General features: G+C 35.7%; 1 protein-coding gene across 2 annotated transcripts in view; it reads right to left on the bottom strand.

Annotated features, from left to right (window-relative positions):
• Nucleotides 1–22,967, bottom strand: part of CAPN7 (calpain 7) — a 45,986-nt gene that overhangs the window by 6,185 nt on the left and 16,834 nt on the right. The window contains exons 6-17 of one of the 2 annotated variants that reach the window (XM_003895132.4): nt 22,493–22,579; nt 18,103–18,229; nt 17,022–17,107; nt 15,553–15,646; nt 13,423–13,569; nt 12,111–12,217; nt 10,963–11,083; nt 5,368–5,512; nt 5,126–5,225; nt 4,390–4,525; nt 3,725–3,800; nt 278–423 (exon numbers count right to left, since the gene is read on the bottom strand). In XM_003895132.4, the coding sequence (XP_003895181.1) occupies nt 278–423; nt 3,725–3,800; nt 4,390–4,525; nt 5,126–5,225; nt 5,368–5,512; nt 10,963–11,083; nt 12,111–12,217; nt 13,423–13,569; nt 15,553–15,646; nt 17,022–17,107; nt 18,103–18,229; nt 22,493–22,579 (1,372 nt within the window). The remainder of the gene's footprint in view (nt 1–277; nt 424–3,724; nt 3,801–4,389; nt 4,526–5,125; nt 5,226–5,367; nt 5,513–10,962; nt 11,084–12,110; nt 12,218–13,422; nt 13,570–15,552; nt 15,647–17,021; nt 17,108–18,102; nt 18,230–22,492; nt 22,580–22,967) is intronic. The other variant, XM_009201745.3, reaches the window with a different exon arrangement.

Below are 22,967 nucleotides of genomic sequence, written 5' to 3'. Positions count from 1 at the left end.
AAAAAGAAAGAAAAAGAAATGTATTAGTCCAACATACTATATTACCGTGGGGCTAAACTATTACTATGAAAATAAAAATGTTCTTTCAGAATAAAAACATTTCTTTTCAAATGTATTATTTTCTACAGAAAGCGTAATTTACTATTAAAATAAGCACAAAAATAGAGAGCAATACATTTTCAGAAATAAACTTTCTCCAGATAATCCCACTTACAAAGCGGAGCACATTACGTCTTTATATTACTGTGCTTTGTCACTGTGTGTTGGTTTTACTTACCCGAACTGTGTAATGGATTGTGTTCTGTTTTTCATATTGAGAAACCACTAATGTAAAGGTATGGGTGCCAGGTGTGGTCAGCTTTATCTTAGTCAAATAATGAGGGCTGTTAATTCGAATTCCATCAATGTATGGAGGTGGGTCAGCTGCAAACAAACAAGTAGGCTTAGAGAAAAGGAGACTTCTTTCTTTAGTTTTTGAAGTTTTATGGTTGATGTAGGAAAAATAATTACTTGGATGGACATCTCCTTAACTGATTCTCTCCTTAAAACATAATGATATTAGTGAATTATAATTTCACTTGAAACCTTTAAAATTAAACAGTTCCTAATAAGCAAAAATAATCTTTTTGAATACTTTCAATGAGATATAACAGTACTTGCTATTTGCTCTGTGTTGCATTTCAGTAATTCCTACTATTTGTTCTGTGTTGCATTTTTCTCCCATAGAGGATTTTAAACTCAGGATTTTTTTTTCTTTTGAGATGAAATTAAAAATAATACAAAGTAGTATGTAAAAATATATATTCCCCACTACTCAGGTTTAAATTAACTTTTTTTTTGGTCATTCTAGCTTTTTCATAAAACAATGTCTCAAAATTTTAACTATGACCCTTATCTTATTCCCCTCTACTGATGGATTTGGTGAACATCTTTTTAGACTTGAATACAAAAGTATTCCACTCCTAAAAGTGAATGAACAAATAACTGTTTCTGGTATAAGTGTATATATAAAAAAATAGTGTATGTCTTATATCTTTCATTTTTCACTTAACATTTTAAAAAGAGCTATGTTGTTCTACACAGATAGTTTATTTCTTATAACTGCCTGTATAATATTCCATCACATGAATATGACATTTTATCTACACCCCAATTGGTTTAGAAAATCTGGATATTCAAAAAAAAAAAAAAGAAAATCTGGATATTCAGATTGTTTTCAATATTTTGTTATTACAAAGAATGCTGCCTATTTTTCTTTGACAGTCCCATCAGTCAAGCCTGATACAATAACATTTTATGCATGTCAATTACTATATGTTAAGATCGATGGTCTCAGCTTATTTAGGAATGCTGAGTATTTATAATGGGACCTATCAGAAAAACTAAACATTTTAGTATCTCAAATAACTCATAAGTCTCTAATGATTAGGGGTGGTGTGATCTAGTGAGAAGAGTAAAGAATTGGCACATATGTGGATCCTGAACAAGGTTTTTAACGTTTTCATGTTTCAGTTTACTCTTCTGTCAAATGGGGAACAAGGCCTGTCCTATTTACTGCAGAGTGTTCTAATTAAAATAAAATGATAAACATGAAAGTATTCTGAAAAGGCACAATCACTCTACATAAGATGGAGCATTATTTTAAAAAAAGGAAAGCTTGGCTAGTGTAACTTCACAGTTGTCACTGGACCTACTATGTGCCATGCTCATTCCAGTACCTAGGGATATTGACTAGTATGACTCAGTGCCTGCCACCAACACAGTGTAATAGGGAAGAATGCCATACTTCCCTATGATTAAACAAAGTAAGGCTTAAACCACTTCTGATCACATCTTCCCATCACTGCCCATTTCTCTGCACAACTTTCTTGCAAGAACTGTCAACAATTGCTTCCTTACATCATAGTCTCTTTTAAAACCAATCCAATTGGTCTTCTATCTCCACCTCTCCACTAAGCCTGTTCTTATCAAGGTCAACAATGACTGCCACAATGCTAAATCCAATAGTTTCTTCTCTTTAATTTTTATTTTAGGTTTAGGGGTACACGTGAATGTTTGTTACAAAGGTAAACACGTGTCATGGGGGTTTGTTGTACATATTATTTCATCACCTGGGTATTAAGCCAGGACCCAATAGTTATCTTTTCTATTCTTCTCCCTCCTCCCACCCTCTCCCTACTTCAAGTAGACCTCAGTGTCTGTTGTTTCTTTCTTTGTGTTCATAAGTTCTTATCATCTAGTTCCCACAATAGTTTCTTCTCTCACCTAATCTCATTTGATTTCTCAAACATCAATAGATGCAGTTTTCCTTTCTTTCTCACCTGAAAAATGTTCTTTGCTTTGGTTATGTGAAACCTCACTGTTTCATCAGGCCCTCTGTTCGAATTCTTTTGTGGTACCTTTTCCTCTGCTCAACCTCAAGGTGTCTGAGAGTCCAAGGTCAGATCCTGCGTGTTAATCTCTGTACCCACCACTCTCTTCACAGGTGATTTATACAGTCCCATCTTCAAATTCCATCTATATGCTCCTGACTCCCCTATCTGTATCTCTACCCTTACTCCAGAACTTGATTCAAAAATCCAACAGCCTAACTGGCATCTCCATTTGGAGCCAGGAAATGCCATTTTCCTGATTATGACAAGCCAAAGACCCTCCGAACCCCTGCCAGTGGTGTACAGAACCTCATGTGATCTGACCTCTGCAAATCTTTCTGACTTCTTTTGATACCACACCTACCCAGGCAATTGGCCTGTTCTCTGTTCCAAAAAGACACCATCTTTTCTCACTGTAAGGTCCTTGTACTTGCTGTTCCCTCTGCCTGTAGTGCTTTTCCCTTGATTTCTTTGCACAACTGGTTCCTTTTTTTGTTATTCATAGCTCTTCTCAATCCCGCTCAAAGAGGTCTTCTATGACCACCCACCAAAAGCAACCAACCCACTCACTCACATACTCCTTTTTTACATATGTGTATCAATACTTGATGTTTTGCTTACTAACTGTCTCCACAACTAGAACATAAGCTCTATGAAAACAATCCTGTTTAGTTCATCACTATTCTCCACAGCCTTAGGACAGTTTATCTCACTAAGTGATACACATTTTTTAAAAATGTGAAAGCAAAGTGGTTTCAATACAATGTGTTAAATATCTCAGGTGCCCAGTGGAAGGAATGGTATTTGGGCTGGACCTTAACTACGTGCATGAAGCCAAATAGGGAGACAGGAATATGTGGGTAAAAGGTGGGAGGAGAGATTCTTGAGAGAAGAAACCATGGAAAAAAGGCAACAAGGGCACGGTGTATTCTGGAGTAGCAACTATCTCAACTGTGAGAAGCTGGGGCATGAAATAAAGGCGGGCAGGTAGATTAAGGCTGGAATATAAAAAGCCTTATATATCATGCTAAAGAGCTTAGATTTTATCCAGGAGTTCAGGGAAAACTACAGAATACATTTGATTAGAGTAAAAGACATCACTTAAGTTTCAGAAATAAAATTCTGACAGCCATGTGTGAGAATATGGAAATCCCCCCCTTGGAGTCTCTAAATTAAATCAAAACAAAACACAGAACAGTGTAAATACCCATCTGCTTGAGTGGTTTCTATGAGTCTATCAACATAATTATTTCTCTATATTATCTACATAAAATGTGTCATTTTTCAACTTAATCATATAAATAAAATCTTATGTATGTTTATTTTAATGTTTGCTGGGCTACTAAACATACCTGGGTAATAAACTTTTTTCCCATCAGTCTTGTAGACAACCATTGTGATAAATTCTCGATTATTCGCAAAATCATCCTAAAATCACAAAGAATCCAATGTGGTTAGAAAATGGTTTGAAAATGCTATTTATTTTCTTTTTAAATCTCTCCACAAAAAATGCTCTTTAAAGTTAAAATACCTCTAATTTTAAGAGCATTTTTCTCAGCTATTTAGTGCTATAAGAAACCTTGTTTTTCTGAATTAAATTGTCATTTTAACAGATGACCACAATGTATGAAGTAATATAGTAAAGAAGATTCGGAGGCTATTAAGATTATGGTTAACCTTTACAGAATCAAGACTAATGATTTAACATTTCCAAACTCCCTTCAGCATATTTCAATGTTAATATTAAGATGTAAACTATACATGATCAACCCCCAAACCCTCACTTTTAAAAAGCATAAACTCCCTCATAGTTTTCTTCAGAGATGACTTTTGAACAAGATTTAAGTGTATAATTATAAAATACAAATTTCCTTAGAGGAAAATATTCATTTGTCGGAGAAAACACTATTCTCTGGGCACCTAATTAAACAGGCTGGTGTTTACGTATGTCTTTCACAATGTTCTAACTATATTTAAAAAATTTCTGTATGGGGTATCATTAGAAGGGTATCAGTACCTTGTCTGTTATGTGTCTACTAAGCAAAACCCAAACTGCAGCGCCCCCCTGTGGACACTGCACCTCCAGTTTGTACTGGGGGTTGTTGGCCAGGCTATAGGCATCTTTCACAGGTCCTTGCTTAGCATCCCAAGTACTAAAAGATAAAGTCAACAAAGAAGGTTGTAATTAAATTTCTCATAGAGCTAAAATATAACACTATTTCAAAAAGTGAATTAAGCTATCTGAGTTTTTGGTTTTGTTTTACTGTTTTTAAATTTTTTGGCACAACCAGGAAGCATGGAAAGAAAACAACTATTAACAAGATAGTCAGTGTGGGCATGACAAAAAGAGATGGAATGCTAGTCTTCCTAAATTAACCATTCCGTTTTTTATTTATTTTTTTGAGACAGAGTCTTGCTCTGTTGTCCAGGCTGGAGCGCAGTGGCGTGATCTTGGCTCACTGCAACCTCCACCTCCCAGGCTTGAGCGACCTGCTGACCTCAGCCTCCTGAAAAGCTGGGACTACAGGTGTGCACCACAATGCCCGGCTAGTTCTTGTATTTTTTGTAGAGATGAGGTTTTGCCATGTTGCCCAACCTGGTCTAGAACTCCTGAGCTCAACCAATCCGCCCACCTTGGCCTCCCAAAGTGCTGGGATTACAGGCATGAGCCACTGCGCCTGGCACCATTATGTTTTTACGTGAAGAAAGTGGATGCTATTTTAAAGCATACTCTGCAATGCGCAAAAAGTTACCTGTGAATACACGTTGATTCTTTAAAAAGACCTGGATTCCAACTCAAATAAATCACATCATAATACTGGCACAGATCATCCCAGGAAATCCAAAATATTCCTGAAAATTAATATCTTTGTTAATCTAAAAAAATCTTAATGCTAAATGATTTTAAGTCAGTTACATATCTTTCGCCTTGTTGAAACATGTATTTTTGTTTTTTGAAGAATAAATGGTATTAAAATTAAAAAGATATATTTACCGTTGTCTATTTTCTGAGCTGTTCGGGGATCAAAGTTTAAATACTTTTGCAACTCTGGAGTCCAGTTTTTTACATCATTTTCACTGTATCTTCCTTTCCAACGTAAATGACTCCAAGGATTTTTCAACTGGATAAATCGCAGCCCCTATGTACAAAAGAAACAGGAGATAACATTAAGTTGCAAAACAGTTTTTACCGTATTAGTTCTCCTATTAGAGGATGAACTGAGTACTTATCAATTCTTTTCCCTTCAAATCAACTTGAAATTAGTATTTTTAACACTTTCACCAGGTCATACATCAATCAAAAACTGTAAATGGCTACTGACTCCCTAGAGCTAATAGTGTAGTCTTTCACTGCATGTAGTTAAAATTATATAAAATTCAAAAATCAGTTTCTTAGTCACAGCAGCCACATTTCTGCCTTTTCAAAGCTCACTCTACTCTGGCCCGACTTTATTTTCCAGTATGTATACTCCATGTATCTTTGGCTCTAATCTAGTTTTTCCTTTCAGAATGCAATAAAATCTTTATTCAATTTTGCCTCTAGAGGCATTTGCTCATGCTGTTCCCTTTTTCTGAAAGGCCCTCTTTGATCCCTTTAGCTATCCTTTCTTCTCAGTGCAGATAGATACGGTGAAGAAAAGAGAAAAGAACATGGACTTTGGGGTCAGAATAAAATGGGACCAAATTTCAGTTATTTGGGTGGGTCATTTACCCTCTCTGAACACTGATTGACTCATATGTAAAATGAAGATTATGATGTGTCCCTAGAAGACGGCTGTGAAGATCAAATGGAATTAACATAAAGTACCTAGCATTTAGTAATTTCTTTTTTCTCTTCTCCAAACTTCATAGTGCTAACAATCTGTATTACATTAGTTTAAAACAAATAGTATCCTATCTTATATTATTTCCTACAAATGTAGTCATCTTGTCTCCCCAATGAAATAAGTAACTCTTTGAAATGGTAACACTATCATCCCTCTTCAGATTTTCCACTGATTTATGGAACAGAGTGTAAAGGTAAATGCTCAGTCAATACCAGGCATGTCTACAGAATTGAATACATTGATTCAGGAAAACAAAAGAGGTGGTAAATAAAAAATAGTATTTGTCTTACTGCAAGCAGTCACCTTAGGAAATTGTGTACTTTTTAAAATGATATCATAAATCAAACTGTTTGGGAGACATCTAAACAACCACCACAACACATTCCTTTTGCTATTTTAAATGGTGACAAATTGTGGCTGGGGGTAGATGTACGTGATTTCTGGACATAAGACTAATTCCTCTTAGGCTATATTCCCTAGAAGCTTCATTAATACAATTTCTTTCATCAATATCTTCTACACCATATGTGTCTCACCACAGGTAAGTCAACCGACATTTAACTCTAATTCCTTTCTTTTCAAAAAATTTAATTCTCCATAAGCAGGTAATCTGCTTCATTTCAGGACTCTTAACACTTCCTAAAAGAGGAGCACAAAGGAGAGCAAATTGCTGCTAAGCTTTTCAGAGACAGACCCCCAACATCAGTGATATTCAAGGACACCAAGATATGGCTGTAGATTTTGTTGGGATCAGTAGAGAACCAGCCCTAAAAAGAATTTGATTTTGCTGAAACATCCAATTTCTAAAGTTATTTCCAAGTGGCAGCAAAGGAAAAGACTTGGACAGCTTCAGAAATTCTATAACACTTGTCTGAACTGAAGTCAGCACCCTGATGTGGAGCTGTACTTCCATAGTAGACTATTTATGAAACATCACCTCAAAGATACAAAAATGACCCAAAGAGAGAATCGCTGAGACTAAAATGAAGGCCTTGGAATACACAAGCAGGTTAGAGGTAGTCAAACAAAAATGATAGCACTTTTATGCAAATATTAATAAATATTGAAAATCTCTTAAGTGAAGAAAGTCACCAATGATATAATACTAAGCAGAGCTGTCATAGTACAAGATTAGGTCTTTCTGCAAAAAAGAGGTCCTAGAGATAAATGCTTGAATCAAATATGGAAATATTTTAAAACAGAAGTCGGAATTGGCCAGGCACGGTGGCTCCCACCTGTAATCCCAGCACTTTGGGAGGCTGAGGCGGGAGGATCACAAGGTCAGGAGATCGAGACTATCCTGGCTCACAAGGTCAGGAGATCGAGACTATCCTGGCTAACATGGTGAAACCCTGTCTCTACTAAAAACACAAAAAATTGGCCGGGCATGGTGGTGGGTGCCTGTAGTCCCAGCTACTCGGGAGGCTGAGGCAGGAGAATGGCATGAACCTGGGAGGCGGAGCTTGCAATGAGCCGAGACCACGCCACTGCACTCCAGCCTGGGCAACAGAGCGAGACTCCATCTTTGAAAAAAAAAAAAAAAAGTCAGAATTAAACAAACACTTCAAAAGGTAAGTAGCAAAAAATAAAAAACAAAAATAATGCACCTAGGAAACTCCTTGAATATATATCTAAATAAAACAGTACTGGAGAAAACCTTTAAATATACATTTTTTGAGGCAGGGTGTCACTGTGCCAACCAGGCTGGAGTGCAATGGTGTGATCTTGGCTCACTGCAGCCTTTGGCTCAAGTGATCCTCCTACCTCAGCCTCCCAAGTAGCTGGGACTACAGGCATGTGCCACCATGCCCAGCTAATTTTTTAAAAAATTATTTATTACAGAGATGGGGTCTTGCTATGTTGCTCAGGCTGGTCTTGAACTCGTGGCCTCAAGCAATCCTCTCGCCTCAGCCTCCCAAAGTGCTAGGATTACAGGTGGTGAGACATGGTGCCCAGCCACTTAAAATGTTTTGACTGGTATTTGTGGCAAATTACAATTCTAAAAAAACCCAACCTTACTGGTGTACCTAATTTCATATAATGTTTATATTTTTTGCTTTAAGTGGTCAATTTTTATGCCACTTTTAAAGAAACAATTCTACAGAGTATGGCTGGGGGGTCCAACACTGACCAGCTAATTTGTAAAGTTCCAAGACTATAAATTTTATAATGGTGTAATACATCCCTACCGTCCTCATAATTCATATACAGTCATGCACCATATAATGAAATGTTAGACAATGATGAACTACATATATCATAGTGGTTCCATAAGATTATAATGGAGCTGAAAAACTTCTATTGCCAAGTGACATCCTGATGATCCTGCCCCCATGTGGGCCTAGGCCAATGTGTGTGTTTATGTTTCAGATTTTAACAAAACAGCCTTAAAAAAAAATTAACAGAAAAAAGCTCATGTGAAGTATTTGTGTACAGCTCTACAATGTGATTGTGTTTTCAGCTAGTTGTTATTACAGAGCCAGAAAGTTAAAAAAAATTTAAAGTTTATAAAGTAAAAAATTACAGTAAGCCAAGGTTAATTTATTGGGCTGCTCCGATGGTAGTGGGTTAATCAGAACTTATTAATAACATTTGTATCACTAAAGTTGGTATACAACCACCACTGATGAATTTGGCTTAGAACAATTCATTATTGAAGAAAAAAATATTTTTATAAAGTCTATATGTCCAGTGTTCATAAAGTCTACAGGAGTGTCAGCAATGTCCTAGGCTTCACTCACCAGTCACTCACTTACCCAAAGCAACTTCCAGTCCTGCAAGCTCCATTCATGTAAGTGCCCTATACAGGTGTATCATTTAACAAAATCTTATATACTGTCTTTTTACTGTGATTTTTCTATGTTTAGATATACAAATACCAAGCTGTTACAATTGTCTACACTATTCAATACAATAACATGCTGTACAGGTTTGTAGTCTAGGAGTACTAGGCTATACCACAGAGCTTGGGTGTATAGCAGGCTGTACCATCTAGGTTTGTGTAAGCACATTTTATGATATTCATGCCACAACAAAATCACCTAACGATGCGTTCCTTAGAATGTATACTCATCATTGCGGCCAGGCACGGTGGCTCAAGCCTGTAATCCCAGCACTTTGGGAGGCCGAGACGGGCGGATCACGAGGGCAGGAGATCGAGACCATCCTGGCTAACACCGTGAAACCCCGTCTCTACTAAAAAATACAAAAAACTAGCCGGGCGAGGTGGCGGGCGCCTGTAGTCCCATCTACTGGGGAGGCTGAGGCTAGGAGAATGGCGTGAACCCGGGAGGCGGAGCTTGCAGTGAGCTGAGATCCGGCCACTGCACTCCAGCCCAGGCGACAGAGCGAGACTCCGTCTCAAAAAAAAAAAAAAAAAAAAAGAATGTATACTCATCATTAAGCAACACGTGACTGTAATTCCATGTGCCATACATAAGCAAACAACTCTAATTAACACATAGTAGTGTTCTGTTATTGCTGACTGATCACTACTTCTATTCGTTCTGGTATTAAGGGTCCTTCATTAAGAAATAGTACTTCTTTAATAATCTTTGTATTTTCTAATCCATAGAACCAATCCATTTTTCAGTTAAAAATAACAACAACCTCAGAAGTAATGAAGTCAAATATTTTAACCAGATATTGCAGAAACAGGGTCTGTCTGAAAGGCCTGACAGCATGCAAGGGCTTCTAGGAAGAAAAATACTTGCTCACACAAACACAATGGCATGTATCTTACGCCCAGTTATCTTCCTATTTTCTTCCTCTTTCACAATTTTTTATTTTTTCAGACAGGGTCTCTATCACTCTGGCTGAAGTGCAGTGGTGTGATCAAGGCTCAACACAGCCTTGATCTTCTGTGCTCAAGCAATCTTCCCACCTCAGTCTCTTCAGCAGCTGGAATTACAGACATATGCCACCATGCCCAGCTAATTTTTAAATTTTTTGGAGAGATGGGGTCTTACTATGTTGCCCAGGCTGGTCTTCAACTCCTGGCCTCAAGAAATCCTTCTGTATCAGCTTACCAAAGTATTGGGATTACAAATATAAGCCACCATGCCTGGCCCACTTTCATAAGTATTTATTTAGTGTCTACTATGGGTACTGGTCCATGGCCTCTTAGGAACTGGGCCGCACAGCAGGAGGTGAGCAGTGGGCAAGTGAGCATTACAGCCTGAGCTCTGCCTCCTGTCAGATCAGTGTGGCATTAGATTCTCACAGGAGTGTGAACCCTATTGTGAACTGTGCATGTGAGGGAGCTAGGCTGTGTTCTCCTTATGAGAATCTAATGCCTGATGATCTGAGATAAACAGTTTTATCCTAAAACCATGCTCCCACCCACCCCTCCGTCTGTGGAAAAACTGTCTTCCACAAAACGGATCCCTGATGTCAAAAAGGTTGGCGACCACTGCTTTAGAGCTTAACAATGTGATTGATCCAAACACCAAGACGCAGTGTGTAATCTTGGGAGCTATATATTCCACCTCAAAACTGCTGGTTTTATGGAAAAGACAAAGAGGTGTAACAGCGTTTCTGTTCTGTCATCAGTATCTGTGCCATCCCTGTGATTTCCTTTCCCACCTTTTAATTTCATAATTTCCAATGGTAGAGATCAAGTTGTTTAATGTAGTAGGTGAAATGGTTTATAAACTCCACTTTAACCTTGATTTGTCAGTATTCAAAAGTCTGATAAATTATCTGGGATCCCTGCAATGTCTTATCCAACAGGAAAAATAAAAGAAAAAAATTTAAGGCAAAACCTTGAACTCTCTAATATCCAAAACAGCATATGCATGTGTGGGAACCAGACCCCACTTCTCTCCTTCAGCTTCTGTCATCATTCCAGTTGACGCAGTGATGAGGACATCTCCTTTGTGAAATCTGGAATGAACCCCAAAGACACTTAATTAAAGTAAAACACATTTGTAATACTAAGATCACACCATTTTATCTTTTAGTCTAATGGCTTACATGAAAATGGGCTGTTCCCACCCCCAAAGAATTTTCAAAAAGAAGTACATTTCTAATGCACAGTATGTAAAATAAATGATCACATTTCTCTTTTTTTTTTTTTTTAAGTTTCTGGCAACTTAATTCCAAAGTAGAAACCTACCAAAGAAGGAAAACAAATGCTAAATTTCAAGTGCAATCAAAAATAAAGACATGAAATACCAAAGGCATTTCCCAATAAGGTACTGAGCTTTCTAGTTTTGCAACTGAACGGTTATTACTGTTTAGACAAATTTCCAGTCCCTTAAATGGATACGGATTATCCATTTAAGGCTTAACTTCTCAGACTTCTCTTTTCTCACTTTCCCTCAACTTGGTAACTAATTAGTAAATCTAAAATAATTTTTCCATATTACATATTCAAATATTTTGGACTATCTACAATTTGGATTAACTATAACTATTAAGGGAAGATAACTGAGGACTGACTATAGGAAGTACAAAATGTGAAGTCTATTTTAAAAACAATTTCCTTAATAACTAAAAACAACAGCTTCTGCAATCTCTATTCTAAATAAGCCGTGATGTTCTTATTTTTTAAATTTTTATTTATTTTTCAAATGGAATTTTGCTCTTATTGCCCAGGCTGGGGTGCAATGGTGCGATCTCTGCTCACCACAACCTCTGCCTCCTGGGTTCAAGCGATTCTCCTGCCTCAGCCTCCTGAGTAGCTGGGATTACAGGTGCCACCACCACACCTGGCTAATTTTATATTTTTAGTAGAGATGGGGTTTCTCCATGTTGGTCAGTCTGGTCTCAAACTCCCAACTTCAGGTGATCCGCCCGCCTTGGCCTCTCAAAGTGCTGGGATTACAGGTGTGACCCACCACGCCCAGCTGGCATGATGTTTTTAAACGGCCACATTTACCACACACATAAAACAAAGAAAAATGTTTACCTTTGATAAAGCATTCTGAAAGAATTATCCTTACTGAAAGTTTGGCTATCTGAATGCATAGCAATTCTTTCTGGTATCCAGCCAGTCAGTGCATGAAGATCAATATTCTGCAACAGAAACACATTTCAGGACTGCCAGTGTCATTTTCAAGTTCTTAAACCCCCAGAGCAGCTATTATATCTTGCTGATTTGGCACAATGATTTTGGTAGAAATAAATCAGAAGGTAGATGTTTTCGACCAGTAATATATTTCTTATTTAACTCAAATTCCTACCTGAATTTGAACATGCGTATTTTTCCCTACAATCTTTGTTGCTCTTCCTGCATAAAAAACTATTTTACAGGTGAATATGATAAAAAGACACGTAACAGAAAAAAACTCCTTCAATGATGCAGTCACGAGTCCTTTAGTGAGTTCTTGCAATGATGCTTCTCATGTTTTACATACATTCCCATTCTTTCTCTACCTAAACTTCACTGAGTAAGCAACAATTAGAAAGCTAAACTAAAAGTATGTGAAGGATAGAGCAACTGAAAGTATAGGCTGGGAAGAGAAAAACTGTAACATCCTATTGCATTTAATTATGACCTATATATTCTTTGCCTAGCATTAGAACTGGGGGCATAAAAAAAAGAACCGGAAAAGTCAAGGACACCTGGTTTGGCAGGGAAACTAATCACTTACAAATGATGGGTGATTTGCATACGTTACTTCATTTTACTTTTGGAATAAAGATGCAATTTTCATCTTTATGACTTTAAGACAAGAGGTGGATATTATCCTTATATTATGGATACATGAAGAGGCTAAGAAAGGTTAAATACATTTTCTAAGGCCACAGGCTGGTTATTGTAAGAATTTAAAGTCATGCCAATCTGACTAATTTCCTTCTGGCTCAAGTCTAGTTGACCTCATGCAACAAAAGGTCACTGGCAGACATCTCAATCTTACAGGTTAAGTTCTGTTAAGGTTGGATAAAACAAGTAACTCTTTGAACCTGAATTACAAATAAAAATATACATGACAATATGACACATCCATTTGATCTAAACAGACTGCTATGGAAAGGTACACTGTATCTATAATTGGCCTTGTATCCCAACGTAAAAGCAGACACGGTTTAGGCTTTCCCAGATACACAAGAAAATATACATATATCCCCATAATACGGGGACTGGTCATCCTTCTTCAGGGGTTGATAATCTGATCTCTTTCCCTACGAACAAAAAGACCATCTAGAATTTTTCAAATTTAAAATAGTTACATTAGATAGCATAAATCTATGTCTGGATTGTCTTATCTATTACTTACGGAGTTGGATCCTGGAAAATCATATCCTCCCATGACTTTCATGTATGCTTTTTCTATGAGAGAAACCCATAATTCACTTTTGTTGTTGGAATAAGAACAGAGCAATTCTCCCTTGTGATCAACTGGTAACTGGTCATCAATTATCACCTGGAGAAAAAGAACATTAACCTTGTTAGGTGCACAAAATATCTTAAAATCCTTTCTATCAAGAAACAAGAACACATCTTTCATACTGATAAAATATAAGGCACAATATGCCGACGGCTATTAAGGTAATGTTTCTAGAATCATACCAATTATAAAATGTTCTTTTTAATATTATGTCTTTCTTCAATTTTATAAGCTGATCTGTCAGATAACCTTGAATCAACTGATTAAATGTCATGTAACTGTCACTGAAATTAAAAGGTTGAGCATCTGAAATAAAAAATCTAAAATTTGAAATGCTCCAAAATCCAAAACTTCTTGATCACTGACATGATGCTCAAAGGAAATATTTACTGGAGTGTTTTGGATTTTCAGATTAGAGATGTTCAACCTGTAGGTATTCTGCAAATATTCAAAAATCTGTTAAAATCCAAAATGCAAAACACTTCTGATCCCAAGCATTTCGGATAAGGGATACTCAACCTATATGAGATATTCTAGAAATGTACATTTAAAATAATTACAAAAGGGCCTCACTATTAAATAACAGTACTATTATCATTTTATCCTAAACCTGTAAAAAGACTCATGTATAGTTGTAAAAGTAGAACATTACCGCTAGAAAATACACATAAGTAACAGAGGAAGTAATCACGGATACAGTATCTAACTCATATTAAAAAGTGATCTGAGGCTGGGCGCGGTGGCTCACGCCTGTAATCCCAGCACTTTGGGAGGCCGAGGTGGGTGGACCACGAGGCCAGGAGATCAAGATCATCCTGCCTAACATGGTGAAACCCCGTCTCTACTAAAAAGACAAAAAATTAGCCGGGAGTGGTGGTGGGTGCCTGTAATCCCAGCTACTCGGGAGGCTGAGGCAGGAGAATCACTTGAACCCAGGAGGCAGAGGCTGCAATGAGCTAAGATTGTGCCACCGCACTCCAGCCTGGGTGACAGAGTGAGACCCCGTTTAAAAAAAAAAAAAAGTGACCTATGAGATATGAGGATAAGAAGAATTTTGATTTAATACCAATAGGAAGATTATGCAATACATCTTTAAAGATTCTTTAAACTAGAGTTCAAGAATTATAGTTCAGTAAAATTATTCTCAATAATTTTCTTTACTAAGTAATCAGGTAAAATGGCTCTCAGAGAGTGTTCTAGTCAACAACATCAGCATCCTGGGATCTTGTTAGAAATGCAAATTTTGATCTCATCTCAGACCTCCTGAATCAGAAACTCTGGGCATAAGGTCCAGAAACCTGTGTTTTAATAACAGATAATCACCTGCCAGGTGATTCTGTGCATACTAAAATTTGAGTATTACTGAACTACAGAGCAATGATTTTCAGACTGGATCACCAGGGGATCTAGGTGAAATGCAGATTCTGATTCAGTAAGTCTGGGGCGAAGCCTGAAATTCTGAAAAACTAACAAGCTCCCAGGTGATGCTGATGTTGCTGCACGGATCTCAGCACGGACAGGTGGTGGAGAACCTTAACAATGCAAGGCCCTTGTAACAGAGTTCAGAGTCCTTCCTTAAAGAAATTAGTGTAAATTAAAATTATGCATATATATTTAAAAGGAAATAATTTCAAAGGCTTGTTACATCTCAAGTTATGACTACATATACACTCTTCTGATCTAACAGATTTAGTTTGTCTGATTTCCTTTTAATCAAAACAATCACATGAACTATCAGATGAAAATTTATTTTAAGCATTAGCAATCCTTAGTTCAATGTTACTTTTTGAAACTGTATACATTTTCTTGAAACCATTTAAAAAACAAGTTTATACTTGCCATGGTTTTAATTAATTTTTAATTATTAACACATGATGCTACTGGTCGTAATATATAATATGACAGACTCTAACTTTTAAAGTGTTTAAATAGATGACATTTCTTAATGATTTCACTCAAGATTAAAAGGTAGGGAAGGGACAGAGACAAAGGATGGGAGTGGGGAGAGAAATTATTCACCTTTCTTGGGACACCATTGAGGTGAAGTTTTACCATGTACTTCCCACATGGATTGTACTCTGGTTCGCCATCCTTGTTTTGAGGGTAAATTATGCTTTTGTAAGAAAAATAAATATTAAAATACCAACATTAGCATTCAATATCAACTACTATACAGGACATTTCATTCAGGCATATACTACCATCTTGGCAATTTCATAAAAACAAACAGGAGAATATTTTCCTACAATAGGCCTAGAAAATGAACTACAGCCTAATCAAAGTGCTTATTTACTGTTAGTAAATAATTTTCTGAGATCACAAAGTGGACATAAATTTCAAAATATTCTGAAAAGTGCTCAATGTTAACTTATATACCCTAATAAATCATCTATTAAGTGTATATATTTAAGCCAGTTAAAATAATCTTTTATCACTGGCCCTAAGAAGTAAAGATGGCTTCAATTAACCACAACTAAGACAAGTAGATACAACTTGACATAAAGTTACATAAAATTATACAATAACATACTTCAATAACTATCAGTATCAATTTTCTTTTAAAATACATTTGGACCACTTATATGGCAAATAGTTGAAACTAAGGACTGCATCTAATTCATCTTTGTACTCTTAGCACTTAACACACAAAAACCACTCAGGAAAAGTTGAATGAAAAAATTATAATGCTTAATTTTTGCAATGAACGATTTTAAGTTAATGTATCTTTTAAAAACTGAAAAAGTATTTCTGAAACATTTTAATACATTCTAAAGCAGTTCAAGCCAACAGAAATATGTTATATTTTCCAGTAACCACATTAAAAGTTAAAAAGGTAAAACGTAGTCCCGGCTACTCAGGAGGCTGAGGTAGGAGAATCGCTTGAACCCAGTAGGCGGAGGTTGTGGTGAGCCGAGATCGTGCCATTGCACTCCAGCCTGGGCAACGAGAGCGAAACTCCGTCTCAAAAAAAAAAAGAAAGAAAGAAAAAAGTAAAACCAATTTTAATGTTTTATTTAATCACAAATCAAAATATGATTTTAACATATAATCAACACAAAAATTTGAGCTATTTTGCAATTTTGCATTTTTTTGTTCTAAGTTTTCAAAATCTCATGCATTTTACACTTGCAGTACATCTATCTTAATTCAGACTAATCCATTTCAAGTGTCTATAGCCACATGTGGCTAGTGACTACTTCACTTAACAGTCCAACTATAAAGTATTATCAATATGACATGATTTTACTCTGATCAATTTCATTTATTTCAAAACATATTAATTCCATATATATTAACTACATGTGTATAGGTTCTTAGACTGTTTTAGCCTATCTTTCCACATTCATAAATCATCTGCTTAATTTCTACAGAAGGGCCATATTCTGAACAATATGCCCTCTCCCCTTTCTATACAGATAAGGCTTAAGTTTTACATTTCTAGTTAAGGGACAATTACAACACAAAAAGAGGTAGAGACACATTTTTACCTGGTAATTAACTTCTTATTAAAACGTCTTTCATAAGCTGCACTGATGGCCAGTGATGCCACAAAGGAGCAATCCGATACTATTGTCTGTTAATAATAATTAACATATTCATATTCATTCATGTGATTTCAACATTACCGCAATATATGTACATTGCCCCAAGTACCTACTTTTTATACTAAATAACCTTTTTTAAAACTTTTACTTTAGGTTCAGAGTACACGTGGAAGGTAACAGGTGAACTTGTGTCACAGGTGTTTGTTGTACATATTATCTCAACACCCAGCTATTAGCCCAGTACCCAACAGTTATTTTTTCTGCTCCTCTCCCTCCTCCTATCCTCCACGCTCAAGTAGAACCCAGTGTCTGCTGTTCCTTTCTTTTAAGCTGTTCTCATAATTTAGCTCCCACTTATAAGTGAGAACATTCAGTATTTGGTTTTCTGTTTTGCGTTAGTGTGCTAAGGATAATGGCCTCCAGCTCCATCCATGTTCCTACAAAAGACATCTCGTTCTCTTATGGCTGCACAGTATTCCATGGTGTATATGTACCACATTTTCTTCATCCAATCTGTCACTGACGGGCATTTAGGTTGATTCCATGTTTTTGTTATTTTGAATAGTGTTACAATGTGTACTAAATATTTTCTTGGCTATTATTTGAACAGGAAAGTAACAAATAGAAACACGATACTGCCGACTCATACATTTTATTCTAATAAATCCTACAAAAAATTAAATAATGTATTTCAAAAAAATTGATTTTGAATAATTACTCAAATAATTAAATATCCTTCTATTGCTATCCTTTATCAAAGGTGAAATTCAGATTCTCAAGTTTTGCATTTACAGGTACACAATGATAAACACAGTCCACAAAAAAATCTGTAATCACTCAAAACAGTGATTTATACTTATATTATCTCAGCATGTTTCAGTCGAAATGTGTAGAATGAACAATTTTTCCAATTACACTTGTGTGCCTGAATATATAATAAAAATCTAAGAAAAAACTCAAATCTATACACAAATTACTTTAAAATGCTGACTTTTCTATAAAATCATACAAAATAAATGCTCACCTGCTTTATGCTAAAACTGGACACAGTATATATCATTGTAGGATTGTTGGTGAGGTCTTCTGGTCGTACCCACTTGGAAAATGTAGTTTTCTGTTTAGGTGATAACGGTAGCTTGCCCCATCTATCACTGAGGTAATAATAAAAATTAAAATAAAAAAATTAATCTTAAAAGATGACTCAAGGTCAAAATTAAATTTCCTAGAGAATTTTTTTTTTTTTTTTTTGGTCTAGTGATTATAGCAGTACTATATCATCCTAAAATAACCTTCTGGTCAAATCTGGCTCTTTATAAGAGTCCAGTCAACCTGACCATCTCCTCCAATCAAAAAATATACCTAAATAATTGAAAACAGAAGAACATCTTATCTTCATTTATATTTAAGAATGTAATTTTTTAAATTTAGCATAACTGTATTTAAGAAATTCAGCAATAAAATGAAACCATTAACAACAGTACAAGCTGATTCATTCAAAAGGACCTAGGAAGCTAAAGATTCAAAGCTGGTTCTTTACAAACTCCAACTGGCAAGGCTAATAATGAGTGCAGCTAATTTAGTGAATGAATACTAACCACGTGCCAGATATACATAATCTACTTAATTCTTAAAACAATTCTATTAAAGGAATTATTTTTGGAAATAGCTTAAAGTGATTAATGACTTACCAAGGTCAGACACCTAAGAAATAGCAGAACTGGCATCTGAATCCAGGTCTCTGGTGCCAAATCCACCATTCTTACCCATTACCCTCTACTCACTGTGTGTTACAGTATTTCTCTAAAACTGATGTGTACACCAAGGGGAAACATCTACCTTTCCCCCCTTCCCTAAATCTTTTTTTTTTTTTTTTAAAAAAAAACAGTTGAGGTCTCCATATGTTGCCCAGGCTGGTCTAGAACTTCTGTGCTTAAATGATCCTCCAGCCAAAGCTGATACCAGCCTTTCTGAAGTAAATACCAGAGTGCTGGTATTACAGACATGAGCCACCAGGCCCAACCATCCCCAAACCCTTTCTAGAGCAGGAGCAACAAATCCTTGGTTTTCAAAAGATCTCTTAGTAATAGAAAGCATATAATATGCAAACTGGCATAGACATAACTTTTTTTTTCTTCAAAGAATGCTGACAGATACTGGGAGAAAAGAGGATTTTGTGGTCAAGTATGACCTACAAACTCCTGGTTAAAGTATTAGTTTTTTCATTGAAGGGCACCTCTAGACTTTTAATAAGCCAATGTTTATTGTAATGTCTTAGAGCAGAATATGGCATATAACATATCTCAAACATTTTTTATTATCATCTCACAGAACCACTAGTATTCCAGGTAACATTTTGGTACCTGTATATCAGGAGCTAACTGTAAACAGAAAGTGAGCTAACTGAATTCAGAAGAGTTTGAAGACAGCTGTCAAAAATTTTGAGGAGAAAAAATTAAGGCAAATTCAAATTCATAATCTATTATTAACCTGTCATATGAATCATATTTCAGCATAAATCCAAGATTCCATAATATTTGTTCTCTCAAGTCACCAGAGGATTATTAAATTCAAGGTTTCTTTTCCTTAGAACTTAAAAATATTAAAATATTTTACAGCCAGGTGCGGTGGCTCATGCCTGTAATCCCAGCACTTAGGGAGGCTGAGGTGGGCAGATCACTTGAGGTGAGGAGTTCGAGACCAGTCTAGACAACATGGTGAAACCCATTCTCTACCAAAAATACAAAATTAGTCAGGTGTGTGGTGGGCGTCTGTAATCCCAGTTCCTTGGGAGGCTGAGGCAGGAGAATCTCTTGAACCTGGGAGGCAGAGGTTGCAGTGAGCTGAGATCGCACCACTGCACTCTAGCCTGAGTGACAGAGTGAGACTCCATCTCAAAAAATAAAAAAATTTTACAATTAAAATATTTATTCAATAATGATTATTTTATAATTTTAAAATACATGACCACAATAGAAACAATTTAAAAAAATAATTCAATCTCTCTAGTGCAAGAAAACCATTAATAAATTCTGGAGCCTTTTCCTGACAATCTGTTATCCCAACTTAAAAACATTTACTGTTGCTTTTTCTTCTGATTATTCCTACAGTAAAATAATCTAAAAAATAAGAAAATATCTTGCCACTTAGAATAGTAATTTTAGTATTTATTCTTGTTTTTCTCCCAATTTAACTACTTCAAGAACTATTTATTGAGTATCTACTATACACCAGATACTGTGGTAGGCACTGGGGTGCAACTTAATTAAAACAGACATGGTCTCTGTTCTTATGAAGTTTATATGCCAGAATAGTAGACAAGCATTAAGCAAGTAAACACCTTAAAGAAAAAAAAAAAAGAAAAATTCCAACTGTGACAAGTGCTCTACCTAAATTAAGGCAGTCTGTATGGCTACATATTTTACTTTTCCAATTATGTGCATTTTCCTGTATTATCACATTCCTTGAAAACTTGATTGTTTATGGCTACATAACATTTTTCTTACAGACACTGCGTTGTATAAGCATTAAAAATATGATTTACCTTAATTTGTTGCAAAAAGAAATAAGTTTACATCTCTATTTGAATATTGTCAAGGAGATACTAGAACAACTGATTCATTTTCACAATTGTAACAACAATGATAAATCACTTTCATACGAATTTTTGAGTATATCTCTAAATAGTTCCTTACAACTGGATTCCTGAAGTAAAATTACTGGTCAAAGAGGTATAAAAAACATTAAAGTATTTGAAATATACAGCCAAATTGTTATATAACTAAGTAACAAAATGATTTTTCTAGCAGTTAACCTTTATTATATAGTGCTTGCTACATAACAGCACCATTCTCAGGGTTTTACATTTTATTAACTCACAGTACCATTATGAGGTAGTTTCTATTATTATCCCCATTTTACAGGCAAAAAACTGAGACAGATTTAACAAATTGCCCAGTGTTACACAAGATTTGAGGCTAGGAAGTCTGGCTCTAGAATCTTGCCCTGAACATTAATGCTGCAAAGTTTCTCAGATATAAAAATTCCTTTGATCCCAATCAGTTACTAGCATCACACAGCTGCCTGAGTGAAAAAAAAATGTTAACTGGCTTTGTGATACCTAACCCTTGGTCATTCAAGAACAGCAAAACAGTAGAAAATAAACAGCAGCCCTTTTGTTCTTCACAGAGCCTTCATATTCTATATAGTAAGCATCCAGCTTTTTTTTTTTTCTAATAATAAACACGCTCATTGGAGAAATTTTGAAAAATAAAAAAGTACTAAAAGAAGTTAAATCATACAATTTTGTTACCTACACATAACCACTGTAAATATTTGGGTATATTTCTCCGTATCATTTTTTTCTATGCATCTATAAATACACGAAAAGAAAAATAAGGGTCAGGCACAGTGGCTCACATCTGTAATCCCAGCACTCTGGGAGGCCGAGGCAGATAAATCACTTGAAGTCAGGAGTTCAAGACCAGCCTGGCTGAATGGTGAAATCTCGTTTCTACCAAAAATACAAAAATTAGCAGGGCGTGGTGGTGTGTGCCCGTGGTCCCAGCCATTTAGGAGGATGAGGTGGGAGAATCATCTGAGCCTGAGAAGTCAAGGCTGCAGTGAGTCATGATCACATCTTTGCACTCCAGCCTAGGCAACAGGAGTAAGACCCTATCTCAAAAAAAAGAAAAAAAAAAAAAGAAAAAAAATTGGGATATTATATAATTTTCTTTTTAATTTCTGTAATGGGAACATTTTTTCGTACAGTTTTAAAAGACTTATTTTGAGTAGTATAATATTTGACTGTATAGATGTACCATTATTTAATCATTCCCATACTGCTAGTCTGTTTCAATAATTTTTTGCTATAACAGATGCTTTGACGAGTGTCCTTATTATGTACATCTTTGACTGTTGATTTCCTTATGATGACTAGAAGCTCAGAGTCCTGAACCAAGCAATATTTTTAAGGTTGTAGACATAAGCTGCCATTGTCCTGGAAGGCTGTGCTAACTAATCCTCTCATAAATAGCCTTTGCTTGAATTGGATCTTCTTAGTAAACAATGATGTCATCCCATTTCCCTTTTCCATTCAGTTTCTTTACTGAGTGTTAGAATTTCTGTTGTGATTCAACCACTGCTTGGACAAATATTTACTGAGTACTTACTTTACAGCAGGTACTGTGCTAGACACTACAGAAATAATATTAGGCAAAAGGAGATCCTCATGTCCTCATGACTGGGTAATTATCAAAACTGCTCTTGCTATGTTGCCCTACCCCTTTCCCACAGCCACTCCTCTATTCCAACAAATTTGTTTATTAAAATTTTTAATTTCAAGGCTATTAAATTGAACGTCAAAGTACTGAAAAGTCAAAATATTGGAATTAAAAACTGCAACAGTGCTTACTTACCAGAAAGGCATTGGATAGGCAAAACGTTCTCTCAGGTCAACATTCATGAAAGGAACATATTCTATACCATTTATTTTTGATGTTGTCCTATCAAACACGAGAAAAAAAACCCTAAATGTTCAAGTTTACCTTAATTGCCAATCTTATTTCAACTCTTTAAAATTTAAATGACAAGGTATGATACTATATTAAAATTAAACTGACAACTTCATGTTGTTGATATATCTTTGGACAATATTTTCATAACACAATTGAATATCAGAAAATAATTCAAATCAGTAAGAATATTCTTTTAAGGCTAATACCCACAAGAAGACAAGACTATTCAAGAGGTAATGAAAGTGTCCTTGACACCAAGACACAAAACCAATTCTATCCTAAGCCTAAAGGGAGGAATAAATTGCTTAAGTTATTTTGGAATTAAAAAACATGACATTTACAATTCTGAAATATATGCTCTTCACATTTTCTGGTT

This window comes from Papio anubis, chromosome 2, assembly GCF_008728515.1.
Source record: "Papio anubis isolate 15944 chromosome 2, Panubis1.0, whole genome shotgun sequence".
NCBI classification, from domain to species: Eukaryota; Metazoa; Chordata; class Mammalia; order Primates; family Cercopithecidae; genus Papio; species Papio anubis.
The sequence above is the reverse complement of the archived record's forward strand: the minus strand, read 5'-3'. Positions and strand labels throughout refer to the sequence as shown.